General features: G+C 37.2%; 1 protein-coding gene across 1 annotated transcript; it reads left to right on the top strand.

Annotated features, from left to right (window-relative positions):
• The first annotated feature begins 328 nt into the window (after nucleotides 1–328).
• On the top strand, nucleotides 329–13,626 carry btk (Bruton agammaglobulinemia tyrosine kinase). The gene is made up of 19 exons (XM_012856833.3): nucleotides 329–757; nucleotides 3,459–3,510; nucleotides 3,701–3,859; nucleotides 3,981–4,085; nucleotides 7,083–7,164; nucleotides 7,344–7,475; nucleotides 7,570–7,631; nucleotides 7,716–7,903; nucleotides 8,187–8,249; nucleotides 8,424–8,478; nucleotides 8,587–8,666; nucleotides 8,974–9,101; nucleotides 10,124–10,195; nucleotides 11,579–11,750; nucleotides 11,857–12,076; nucleotides 12,216–12,280; nucleotides 12,371–12,489; nucleotides 12,936–13,093; nucleotides 13,172–13,626. The coding sequence occupies exons 3-19, from the start codon at nucleotides 3,719–3,721 to the stop codon at nucleotides 13,241–13,243; spliced, it is 1,914 nt and encodes a 637-aa protein (XP_012712287.1). The 5' UTR covers nucleotides 329–757; nucleotides 3,459–3,510; nucleotides 3,701–3,718; the 3' UTR covers nucleotides 13,244–13,626.
• Nucleotides 13,627–13,918: the final 292 nt, after the last annotated feature.

The raw sequence follows: 13,918 nt of genomic DNA, 5'->3' as shown, positions 1-13,918 counted from the left end.
AAATTGTGAACAAATATATACAGTAAACACATGCTAAATAAAAAATAGTGTCAATGGGCAAGTTTTTGTGTCGTGACTGAAATATGTCCAAAAAAGCCAAATCAAGCTTTCATGCAACCAAGGGGAAAAAGCAGGAACTTTCTTTCAGCCAGGTAACAGGCGGTGCTAAGCAACAGGTGGGGGTGGGGCAGTCCAGCTCTTTACAGACGGACACCTTTATTCTCTCTCACTCTAATTAAAAAGACTTTTAAACCATAGAAGTTGTACAACAGAAATGTTTGCTGTTATAAAATATGTTTTCCGGCAAACGTTTTTCTATACTTAAGTATGTTTTGCTCTACACTCTTAGCTTTACGCAAGTAAACAGTATGCAGCATACAGAGCACACTCTCTGTTGCATGTAAAAGTGATCATTATTAAATTTTTATCTCTTCCTCTCACAGTGCATGAATTGACAGCGAAACAAAAAAAGCTTCTCAACCAAAAGTAGAGCTACGCACGGCATCCAAACAAGGTCCTTTGAATAATGTTTAACCCGCCTCAAACTTATCACCAAAACTGTCCAGAAGGCTGATATAAAAATGAGCAGGAAGAAAAAGAGGAAGTAAGCTAAGCTGATTCCTCTTTGTGGGTGTGTTTTAACTTCTTGCATCACAGACTATCACACATTTTATGGAAAGCAAGCAGAAGGTTCATGTCACAGCTTTTGGGTCCTGCGGCGCGTTTGTCTGACGCTTTACTGTTTTCAGGTGCAGGGGTAAGTGACAGCGCCGTTTAAAATGCCGAGCCATGAGGTTTAGGAGGCACTTTCAGCCATTTCTGGTTTAAAAGGGCGAAAATTACTCCTAAGATATAGCTGATTTGCTTGGGTGTTTAACTGAAACCTGAAACTCGTACGTTTTTATGCAAATCTTAATAGAGAAGCTTTGACATTTCTAGCACGTTTGCACTGAAATTGCTGAAATGTGTTCTTGTTTAATCATGTGGGTGCCATATGTAAGCGAGTTGCATGCTTCTCTTCTAATGATAACAGTGGTTAGACTGATCTGATGGTTTCTTGTGGTTAGAGAATTAATTTGCGATCTGCCAGCAGTATCAGAAGAAATTATTTCCCAGATGAACTCGTTAATCTAATGCCACTTTATGTTTTGGGTCATTCTTTTCTCCTCTTTATTTGCTCACTGGGATTTTTTTCTAATGTGCTTATCTAAAAGGAAACACAGAGGAAGAAAGTATCTTGCTATATTCCTGTCTGACCAAGTGTTCTGGGTTTTGGCCTCTGCTTTCTGACAGTTATTAGTATTTATTTTAAACATCTTTTTTGATATAAACTAATTCCTTGTCACCATATTAGCAAACCTATTCACACAAGTTAGTAACCAAGCTACAAATGCCCATGCAGTGTGTTTTATCCAAAAGAACGCAAGCGTGTAGTGATATTTCTTTGTGCTGACAAAGTCCACAGGCTCAGATCAGGTCATTAAAGTGTGCAAATTGAAGTTTTTATAGCAATGTCAGGTAGAAGTGGTGCAGGGTATCTGGTTTCTTCTGCCTTCATATTTCAGTGTAACACACTGATGCAACTTCCCCCTTTAGTTTGCCTGTGTCAGCCACCGTGAGTCAACTCTCTTCAGAAAAGACAAAAAAAAAGTCCCTTTTTTCAGTTGTTATGGTGTGCATTAAATTATATCTTAGAGCTAAAGTTAAAACGCTCCAGACTGTTGCAGAGCAGAGAGGACCAGAATCTGATTAGCTGAGCTGCCGGGTAAGTGATGTGAAAAAACAATGGTGGTGGCAAATGAGGAATGGGTAAACAATGTTTCTGAGAATGGGGAACATCGGTCTCCGACTGACGGCGCAAGCAAGGCAAATGAGAATTGTCCCTGCTGCGCTGTTAAGAAATGTCACCGTCCTGGTTGTAGCATGGACTGACTGAAGCTTCTGGTTGAGTTGCTGTTCCAGTTCAGATGATAAAAGGAAGTGCTTGCAGGCCCAAAATAGGCTTAGACTGAAGTGCAAATACATCTGACAGAGACTCACCTCCTGTGAGCTTTCAGCTGTGCGAGGAAAACCCGAGGCTGAGAGCTTTGGACCAGCTGCCACCGTGAGACACAGCGTTTCAAGTCAAGAAGGACCCCAAGATGTGGCATCAATTTTGATTCTGTAATGGTTTAATCCAAAGCGGTCTTTAAAACACACCGACCTGCCCGACAATTAGATGATTTATTGAGCCACATTTGTATACTACAGCTTCATACTATGTATGTTAAATCACAACTAACATACATAATTAGATTTTTTTTATTTTTCTCATAAGGTAGAGGTTAGTGCAGTTACAAAGTCTACACGAGTCAACATGTCTAGTTTTGGAGGTGAAAGTTTCAGTTTCTGTGTCGCAAGGTGGCAAAAACAAGACACAACACAGCAACAGCCATAAAGTGATAACCTGCTTAATTTGCCTGCCTATCTTTAATCTGTTTATTGTGCATCACAGTGAACGTGTTGTAGGAAAAAAGGCTGCCTCGTGATATTTTATATGAGGTAGTTGTAGTTTAACGCATTTCATGCTTCTGTAAATGACAAGATAAAGTTCTGGATTTTTGAATCTGACGTTCTTAAATTGAGGTGCGAGCTGCTTTACAGTTTTTTTTTTTGTTTTCTGGTGAGAGACAGATAAAAATATTTTAATTTGGTCTCATCTTCTAACCGCGTTTAAAAGGTTAAGGAACGAAAGTCAGGGCAGGTTTATTTGTATTGCAACTATTCATACACAGGGTAATTCAAAGTGCTTTACAAGTCAACAAAAGAGCATTAAAAACGCCAAATAGATGAAAAAAAACTGGAATAAAGACAAAATAAATAAAAAGAACATCCCAAGCCAAGGGAGAGTAAAACAAAAATTACCAATGTTTTTTTCTTATTCCTAACATGCAGCTAATTCTGCAAGCATTGCATGTTGTAACTGTAGGAGACATTTTTTATTGTCTTATTCTTTTATCACATGGTGCGCCCAATGTTAATAACAATTATCCTGTGTGTATGGCTAGCGACATCATATTGAAGGACACTTTTCTAGTGCAAACTGAGATGTGGATGCTGTAATAACAACTTTTATTTCAAATGGCTATGTTGCATTTTAAAATGAAAATTTTAAAATAAACTTTAATTCTTTTGTTTTACATCACTAGTTTTAAATTACTAGTATGTGATGAGTGAAATCAAATTACTAATCCAAGCGTTAATTTTTGTTAGTTTAGACGAGAAATTCCTAACACAAAGTCAAATTTTACATCTCTGCCTCCCGGATGATAACAACAATGTAACAGCTGAGGAAAACAGATACGCCAGAAGGGGGAAATGCTGGAAACAAAGGGAGCTGCTTGCACGAAAAGCAGAGTTTATGCAAACGAACTAAGTTAATCAGCGCTCACGCTGGACTTCTCTTCCTTTCCTTGCAGATCCATACGCTCACCTGTTATAGCAGCACTGCTCTGACTCCATGAAAAGAGGGTAGGTACTCTTATAACTTACAGCACTTAGAAGGAACTGTAAGTGCTGAATAAGAAACACAATGCCCGCCGATGAAGGGCGTAACTGTTACAACACAAAAAGAGTGTGAATGTTGGGTGAACTTGCTGTTTGACTCTGTTCTGCTGCAAATAAAATGACCGTTAGCCGTCAACCACTTGTTTCTTTGTAGATCAAGCCGAATCGAATCATGTCAGACAATGTACTGGAAGAAATCTTCATCAAACGTTCTCAGCAGAAGAAGAAGACCTCTCCTCTGAATTACAAAGAGAGGTGGTTTATTCTCACCCAGGAAAAAATAGCCTACTATGATTTTGATTCTGAGAAAGGGGTATGCATCTGAAGACAAATCGAGCCACATTTGTCTCACATTATTTATGGTGCTAGTCTTAAACCTTTTAATGTTGTTGCCTCTTGTTGTTTTGTTTTTTTTGTCTTTGTTTGTTGAGCAGAAGCGAAAAGGTTTAAAAGGGACGGTCGACCTTGAGAAGATTAAGTGTGTGGAGACGGTTCAGCCAGAGCCCAACGCCCCACAGGAGCGCATGTATGCATTCCAGGTAGATCTTTTTCACAACTTACTCTTCTGACAGAAAGAAAACACATTTTTTTAAGCTATAAACCAAAACATCAAGCCCGCTTAGTATAATTTTTCACTTCAAGTCAAGAAGCAACATGTTTTAAACTGTTTAAATTATAACCGAACGCCTTTGAGAGGCAATATGATGGAGATTTTTTTTTACTGTTTTTTTTTTCTTGTCAAAAGAAAACTGTAAGCATCAGATTTTGTGAAAGTCAATTCTTAAGAAGTGAAACTGCCTCAAAGAACAAGGGGCTTTCAGACACAGTCCAGGTGCTACTGTTGTTAAGTAATGAAAGTAAGGTACCATAAAGCATCTAGAAAATACAAAGATGTATCTATTAAACACCCAGCAAACATATAAGTAATAAATTTGAAAAAATATACGCACATATTAAGCTAAAGAAGTGTGAGTTTTAAAATCCCAATTTAAAAGTTAAATGAAATTTATGGAAAAGCTGATTTGTACTTTTCTGGGAATGTTCCTTCAAACTGTGGGATTCCTCAAGGCTTGATTCAAGGTGCACAATTATTTTCATTTTAGGTAATTCCCCAGGCAGGAATTATTCAAGTTTAATCGATTATCTGTAAAATTATCTAACTTAACAAACCCCCTAAAGCATATAAAAGACTGGCTGGCTGATAATTCTCTTTTAAAAAATTCAAGTAAAATAGAAACAATGGCTATAGCCCTGCCTAAAATAATTTCCAATTGCAAGAACAGTTAGCTCTCTTTGTACAAATTTGAATGTTTGTAACGTAAAACAAACTTAACTCTGAATTCATATTCAAAATCTCATGCTTTTGCTTCTTCTTTTAGTTGTGAATCTTAGAGCTGTTGTGCCTTCAGCTGAACTTGAAACAATGGTTCATGTATGTGGTTATTCACATTTAAATTATTAGACTATTAGTTAGACTAATGACTTCCTTACTGGAACAGACAAAGCTTCGCTTAAGTGTTTGTAAGTCATAGAGAAACAGCAGTTAGGTTTTTGTGATATTCTATCATATTCGATGATACAGCTCCTGTTGTACCGTGCCAACTTGTTGTACTAAAGTACTTTCAAATGAAACAGTTATTCATTGATTCATTCATTTGATATCGTAATGCAATGATTTTCAAACGTTTTCTGTAAAGATTTAATGCTTGAATAACTTTTAAAAGTTAAACTTTGAACTCGTTTAGGTTCCCATATGTCATAAAAACAGCTAAAGAGAGCAAAGGGTGGGGGCATCAATTGGTACCGCATGGTTGGATGAAAGATGTGGCTAAGATATATGTTCAGAAGGAGAGATTTCCTGGTTTAAAGTAGGAAAAGGTCATGGAAAAATCCATAGAACTTGAAATTTCAAGTGTGAATGTCAGAGGTTTATCACTAACCCCTACCTCAAATCCAAGATGGCTGCTTTGATATAAAACACTGCAATATCTGTAGTATTTCTGTCAACATATATCTCATTAAATTGATTTAACATACCACTTCCCTCAATACAGCATATTGCTACAGGGTCTGGGTCAATTTGCCCCTATCCCAACTTGTACCATAATTTAATACCCAATCAACACCATTTCAGCCCTTTCCTACTTTTATTTCATATCCAAACCAATTCATATCGCTGCACTTAAACCATTGGGAATTTGTTTTGTGTTATTTGTTGATAATAATTTCAGGATTTCCATGTCAAGATAGAAAAATGTTAAAACATATGATTTCATTTAAATATATAGTGGACATTTTTTCTGGAAATGTACATAAGAAACGTCCAAGACACTTTTTGAACAACTGCACATATGTAAGATCATCCCACCTGCTCCTCCACTCCACAGCCAGATTGTGTGAAAGAATCTCCAAAATCCACTCTGGTCTTATTTCTTTCTTCTGAGGCCTTCCTCTTCTTCTCATAAATTTGTAAGACTGTTCACTTCTAGAGAATCAGCAAATTTCAAAGAATACGGTGAGAGCAGCATAGTTACAATGAACGGCTAACACCGAAGCTAACTGCTAAGCTAACTGTATACATAAACAGTAGATGTGCGCATGCACAGCACGAGGAAACTTGGAAGAAACAATGATGCACATTGGTGTTAGATGAGCGCATCAGAAAGATTGGCATGTTGGACAATCAATAGATAAGATGACCCCCTGGTACTCGAAGCTGAAAAGATTGTCCACTATACCTTTAATTGCAAATATTTTTTTGACAACTTGGTATTATACTCAGTTTACATATGTTTAGATTCTCTTGTTTGTTTTGTCAGGTCATTAAACCAATTGAAATATCAGACAAATAAAATAAAATGGTAAATGGACTGAATTTATGTAGCACTTTTCTGGTCACACGGACCACAAAAAGCACTTTACACTAAAGTCCCATTCATACACTGATATACAGATTGGTAGACAATTGGGCTTTAGTGTCTTGCCCAGGGGCCATATTGACATGAGACAGGGAAAAGCTGGAATCAAACACACAACCTTCCGATTATAAGACAACTACTCTACCCATTGGGCCACAGTTTTTCAATGAAAGACCAAAAAGGCAGTTCTAGATTGATATTTACTATTATTATGTAAAACAACACTATCCAAACTAACGCGACCATATGTCAAAATATAACTGGTCTCCTTGTTAGATTATGAAATTGTTGTAATTTAGCAGATTCTTGGAAAGCTGAGTTCAGTTTCACAAGCCACACTCAGACACGATTACTGTTCACTTGAATAGAATCTCTCTAACGGCATGATATAGGCAAAGAAGAAAAAAAGACTTAAAAAGCAACACATTAGGCTCTGGTCTAAAAACGCAACTGAGAAACAAAAGCCATGACATCTGGACATGGTTCTGCTTCACCTTTTAAAATGATGAATACCAAACTTCCTCAGTGTACCATCAAAGATACCTCTAAGTTCAGCTAGTGGTACTAGAACCAGTGTTTGACAACCATGATCTTAATGGATTCTGGGTTTTGCTGCAGATTGTTTATGATGAAGGGCCCTTGTACATCTTTGCAAAGACTGAAGACATTCGGACGCAGTGGATAAAAAAACTAAAAGAATGTGAGTAAAACCGAGTCGCACTTGTATCTTGTGTTTATCTGATATTCTTTGGCTCCCATATCTCAACATCTCCTAGCGTGTGTGACAGAGGGGGTTGGATGACTATGCAAATGCTGATTTCATGTAAATGTCCTGAGCATGAATCCGCGCGTGCTAACGTGACCGTTTGTGCCGCATAGTGGTCCGCTTCAACAAAGATCTGATGCAGAAGTACCATCCTTGTTTCTGGGTGGATGGGGTGTGGCTCTGCTGCAAGCAGGAAGTAAAGCAAGCTATGGGTTGTAAAGTTCTGGAGGGTTCTACTAAAAACGGTGAGAACAAGACTTCTTTCAGGGTTTAATTTGAATTTGGATAAAAACAGGAACTTTTACAGTTTTAAATTATATTTGCATTCATTAACAATAGGTTTTAAATCTACATCGACTCGACGAACGACCAGGAAACCACTTCCTCCAACTCCAAAAGAGGTACACCCAGTCTGTTTGGATTCCCATTCACCGGTTACAGATCAGTTTGTTCAAAATCCATAAAACAACCTCATATCGCTCCAGGAAAAGCCTGGTCGCCCTTTGCCTCCAGAGCCTCATGAGTCCCCGGCCACTTCAGCAAGCATGACCGTAGTAGCTGAGTACGATTACACACCAATGAACGCCCAGGACCTGGAGCTGAGGAAGGACGAGGAGTACACCATCCTGGAGAGGTCCGACCCCAACTGGTGGAAAGCCAGAGACAAATACGGGTGAGATCCCTTCAACACATCGAAGCAAAACAACAGAGATTTGCAGTCTCATGGATTTACACAAATATATCTGCACCCTGAGGTAAAAGCTATTAAAGCTTCTTCATCCTCTGGGCTATAAAAATAAGAAAATAGGAACTCTGCGCAACACGATGAGTGAAAAAGAAAAAGGAACTCAAAATATCTGAATGCTCTGAACTTTAAAAATAAAATTAATTAGGCTTCCAAAAAGCATATTTTTGTTGATGAGTTGACACTATTTTGGGTGGTTTTTTTTCTGCAGAAAAGAAGGCTACATACCAAGTAATTATGTGGTGGAAGCAGAAAGGGGGCTTGAAAGATTTGAGTGAGTACAAATATCCTATTCTGCCCACAAACTAGCGTTTGACGTTGTACATTTCTCTATTTTATTCAACAGTTAGCTTAGTTGTTTCAATTATCTGGATTTTATCATGCAACTATTTGGTGTATCATACATACAGCTTATAAAGAAAAGTAAGGATGACATTTCTTTCCACAGCTGGTACAGCAAGAGCATGAATCGTAGTCAAGCAGAGCAGCTTTTAAAATCTGAGGTAAACACAATAACTGATGTCCAACATGGCTTATTTATTTATTCACTCATAAATTAAATGTAAAAAAGTTTTAATCCTCTGAAACCTTTCACTTTTTTTCATTTTCAGAACAAAGATGGAGGTTTCCTGGTGCGAGACTCAAGCAAGGCCGGGAAATACACTGTGTCACTGCTCACCAAAAGTGGCGTGTAAGTAACCTCAGAAGGTTTAAAACACTGCCACCATTTAGATAGTTCATCCACTAGCTCCACTCAGGCGTGAACCTATGAAAAGAAGAACTGTGCATACTGAAAGCGGAAACTGCAGGCCACAGAGGGACAGAGATGTAAATTATTCATGCAAAACTTGAGCTAATCTATCTGCAGAACTGTTTTTTTGTTCATCTAAGTCTGAAGTCAACTGCGGATAACAGAGAGGAGATATTAGCTCCACAGCCGTAAACGATACCTGAATGGCCTCACGTGATATTCTTTTTTTTTTTTTTTTTTTCCACAGGGAAACAGGTGGTAGCTGCAGACATTATAACATCTGCACAACCCCGCAGGGCCAGTTTTACCTGGCAGAAAAGCATCATTTCAACACTATCCCAGAGCTCATCAACTATCACCAGCACAACGCAGCAGGTCAATGCGAGCATAATCTATTTTTTTCCCCCCACATTCAGTGCAAATTAAACTAGTGTTGCACTACTAAGGGTTTTCTTGATCGATACTGACAAGGCAATTGTAAAAATGTGCTGCAAAATATCTGATTGAGGTGGTAGTTTTGAACAGAAAAACAAGGAGTTATGAGATACTCCTCAATTACGCATCAAAAACTATGTCTCTATTTTTTTATCAGTTTTTCATTCAAATCCAAAGAAGTGCAACAAAGTACATGCTGTTGGTTGATGTGTGTAGAAACAAAAATGGCGGGAGAAACAAAATCTGTTTTTATCCCCGTATTTTACTCACTGACCACCAAATAAAGAGTCGATAAGAAGACAGACCTATTACATGCTTCGGCTGATTGTTTGGTTCATCTCTAAATGAAATAGTTAATCTTGTCAAATTCATTACATTTCTTATTTTAGCAATGAAATGTTAAATCCTTATCTTACCAGAAGTCTGTGGTTCAGGCCTGACTCTTTTACTCTCCACTGAAGGTTAACCCGTATTTTATTATAGCTATTTAAAATCAATACTATTCAGACAAAAACTGGGTAGCAGAAACAGAAAGCTTACGTGTCTCTCCCCAACCGATTCTGCATATTCATATGAAGATATTTTCTAGATAAATGTCTAGCTAAATAAGTCAATTCCAGAGTCATGCTAGATGCAGAAATAGGTTTACCTTGTTAAAACTTAGAAGCTATAGGGTTACAACATGTTTTTTTAGTGTTTTTTTTACTTAGACTAAAATGGTTTAAAGTCAGTCTGTTTATCCAGTGTCACTCACTTCCCAACTAAAGGTGCTATAAATAATAAAATAATTATTAAGCAAACTCAGATCATGGTCCACTACGACACAGGAAAACTTCATATTTCGTAAATGCTAAGTTGATTCGAACTAAACTGTATTGTAGAATCAGCAGATTGTATGCATGCACCTGTTTTTTAAAAACAATCTAACTTGCTAAAGTGGTTTCCTTTTTTTCCATCCCCAGGTATGGTCAGCAGGCTGAAGCACATTGTATCTAACCGGGCCCGACCTCCATCAACAGCAGGACTGGGTTATGGTAAGAGTACTTTTGAACTACAATTAAGCAGTCAAAGTTTCAAGTAGATTGCCTCTCGTGGCATATTTATTGTGCTCTATTGAAACTTATTTATTGTGCTCTACTGAAACACAGAAGTTGTTCCCATGCTTCATCTTTACACGTGACAACCTATATAAATATATATATACCATTAATTTTTGTTTAATTTATTCTCTATAGAAATAACATGTTACTTGATAGAAAGTCAGCACTTCCTGCTATGTTTAAAATTTAACTTGGCAGTTGCATTTTCCAAGTTCCCAAAAAGAAATCAAACAAAAACCACTCCTAATGTCGAAATTCTTGAGCTCGTATAGCAACCCAAGTTTGATATTCATTATAGCTGCCTGCATAATGAAACAACATGTTCCTTTTGAATTTGAACACATTAAATGGAGATAAATACATTGTTAGTGGCTTTTATTGATAATAGTATCTAGCACAACAACAACAAAAAAACACTAGGGACTGCAGTTGCAAATTAGCCTTTAGCTAATTCTGGTACAATGCATCAAATGGCAACATTTATGTTTTAATTGTACAATGTCCCTTATAAATAGACTTTTTTTTTAATCCTTGTGTTTTCCAACTTTCAACCAGAGCTTTTCCATTCAGGTGTGACGTTATTACCAACTCTGAGCTGTGACTTCCAAGACAACTCGAACACACTGTTAGCTTGCTGCAAATGTGGCATCATACTGCAAAAACTGGAAGCAGTAACACTTATTGCAGAAATAACTTTTCTCATAGTATGCTTACTGTGTAATAGACCCATAGCCACGCTAAAATTGAAAACTACCAAAAACACAGTTTTCAGTTTTTGTTGCCAAAATGACAAAACTTCATTTCCTGTAGCAAGGCAAGGCAAGTTTAGCAGCTAGCAGCTAGCCTCCCTCCAATGCTAACGCTAGTTTTGTTATAAACAGGAAAAACAAGTGAAGATTCAATTTCGGTTCTTATGTCTTTAATTTCTGTCCTCTGAAACAGAAAAATATTTTAAATATTATTGTTAGCGTCCCCACTCGTGAATAAAATATAATGATTTTTGCTGCTCTTTATCTCTATTACCTAGTAAGTTAAGTTTCTTAGTCATTTCGCCACCAGTTAATGTATTCTATGATAAGTGTCAGGGATAATTTTTAATTTAAAATATAGGTAAATTTCTTTTTACGTTAACATTAAAATTATCCCTATTGTCTTTATACTAAGTTAAATAGCTCTTTACCCTTCTGTCTTTCGGTCAAGGTAATTCATGGTTGTCACATCTCTTAGCAAAAGAGCTAAAACTGAAGCTTGTCTAATTTACTTAATAGTTTTTGCTGCCAAGTTAAAAGCATTACAATGTATCTTGCTTTTTTTCAGGTGTTTGGGAGATCGACCCTCGAGATCTCACTTTTATCAGAGAGCTGGGCAATGGCCAGTTTGGAGTGGTCAAGTATGGAAAGTGGCAAGGCCAGCATGATGTGGCCATAAAGATGATTAAAGAGGGCTCTATGTCTGAGGATGATTTCATAGAAGAAGCCAAAATTATGATGTAAGCCCAAACTGTTACAGAACCTTTCTGGCCAATCAGCAACGTAATTCCAGATAAACGGTTTGAGAAAAAAAAAAAACTTAACTTCTTGTTTTACTCACACAAGGAAGCTTCGCCATGAGAACCTGGTGCAGCTGTACGGCGTCTGCACAAAACAAAGACCTATTTATATTGTGACTGAGTTCCTCGCAAATGGCTGTCTACTGACATACCTAAAGGAGGGGCTGAAGCAGCACCCAACAACAGTCCAGCTTCTTGAGATGTGTAAAGACGTCTCAGAGGGCATGGCCTATCTTGAATCGCAGCAGTACATCCACAGAGACCTGGTGAGAGACAAGGACATACTGTTAAACAGTACCAAAACAAGTCTGACTACATTCCATCTGAGGATAAGCTAACCCAAAGTTTGGTATTACATGATAAGGCCTGAATTGACTGATCCAGAATATGTTGTTCTGTCTTTAGGCTGCCAGAAACTGTTTAGTAGATGCTAATGGCACAGTCAAAGTGACTGACTTTGGTCTGTCAAGGTAAGGCATTTAAAGGGGTAACAAATAAATAAAAAAAAAGAGAATTATGAGTGTACGGTGTGACTTTAAAATTGTTTCTCATGCCCTTAGGTATGTTTTGGATGATGAGTACACAAGCTCAGCCGGCTCAAAGTTCCCAGTTCGCTGGTCACCTCCTGAAGTACTGCTATACTGCAAATTCAGCAGCAAGTCAGACATCTGGGCTTACGGTGAGAAGTCTGAGCTGCTCATTTGTTTTTATTAACTTCCAATAAAATGACAACTATAGGAGCTTTAAACTTAGTTTTAATGTGATCTTCGTCAACAGTTTAAGAAGGTATTTCAAACTTTTTTTTCCTGGACTTTTGTCAGCATCTGGTGCAATGTTGACACTGAACATTAAGGCTAAAGAAAGGATGCTATTTTATCCAAAATTGGTCCATTCGTTTGAACGAAATATCTGAATTAAGTCGTTTTACAAACACAGACAAAAAATGTCCAAAAATTGTCAGTTACTAAACTGACAATGAGTGAAAAAAACTTTGAAGGACCTTCAGAAAGCCAAGAAAGTCACTGATCAAGAACACTTGATCATATCTCAATAAGTCGTTTTTCCTAATTAGTTTTGACTCCTTAATTTTGAGATTTTTAAATGTAACCATTTGCTCTTTACCAGGGGTTTTGATGTGGGAGGTGTACACACTGGGGAAGCTTCCCTATGAACGCCTCAACAACACGGAAATAGTAGATCAGGTGTCCAGAGGCCTGCGTCTCTTCCGTCCACAGCTGGCCAACGAGAAGGTCTACAGTATCATGACAAGCTGTTGGTCTGATGTAAGCTCATTTCCTACCATACTCTGAACCCCAGAGTGTAAAAAAATATTATATTTATTATATTCCTTTGTTTTTCAGAAACCAGATGAGAGACCCACCTTTCAGGAACTGGCACTCCATGTTCAGGATTTGCTTTATGAACTCCAATAGACCTGAGAAATATTTATGAACACAAAAAGAACTCTCTGATCCCCAAAGATAAACTCCCCCATGGGTCCTTGGAAACATGGAGCATAGTTAAAACAATCGAAACCCTAAACGTGGGGTTGAGCAGCATTTTAAGGCGTATCTGGAATGTGAATAGGTTTAACGCAAATGTCACTTTTTGTCACTAGCTTTTACATCACATTAAGGAAATTGTAGTCCTATGAACCATTGATTTTTTTTTATTATAATATACTAAAGGTTGCTCAATTAAAACATGCCATTTTTGTTTCTTGTACTCTTTGAAATCATTGTGAACACTTTTGTATGTGAAAATAAGCGTTGTAAGCTAATATGTGTTTGCACAAATAAACGCCAAGTAAGAAGGGCTTATTAGATTTAATGTGTAAATAAGATAACTATTTTTAGTTTATATTTAATCTATTTGCATAGTAATTTTTAAATAGAACTGATAAAAAAAGTTTTGAAGATATTTATTTAAAAAAAGCATGACTGAGGTCAAAACAGTCCTTCCATGAAAACATCCAGTCATCCATCCATCCATTTATCTGCTGCTTACTTGAAACAAAATGAATAAAATACAACAAATGAATAAAACCTTACAATACTGTACAATACATATTATAATCAATAAACATTTTATGTTTCTTAAATAAGTTT

This window comes from Fundulus heteroclitus, chromosome 23, assembly GCF_011125445.2.
Source record: "Fundulus heteroclitus isolate FHET01 chromosome 23, MU-UCD_Fhet_4.1, whole genome shotgun sequence".
Taxonomy (NCBI): domain Eukaryota; kingdom Metazoa; phylum Chordata; class Actinopteri; order Cyprinodontiformes; family Fundulidae; genus Fundulus; species Fundulus heteroclitus.
This window is presented reverse-complemented; position numbering and strand designations above follow the sequence as displayed.

Coding starts and splice junctions, on each gene's coding strand:
- btk (XM_012856833.3), top strand. CDS start 3,719: ATGTCAGACAATGTACTGGAAGAAATCTTCATCAAACGTTCTCAGCAG. Junction 8,250..8,423: donor AGGGGGCTTGAAAGATTTGA/GTGAGTACAAAT, acceptor TTCTTTCCACAG/CTGGTACAGCAAGAGCATGA. Junction 12,281..12,370: donor ACTGACTTTGGTCTGTCAAG/GTAAGGCATTTA, acceptor TCATGCCCTTAG/GTATGTTTTGGATGATGAGT.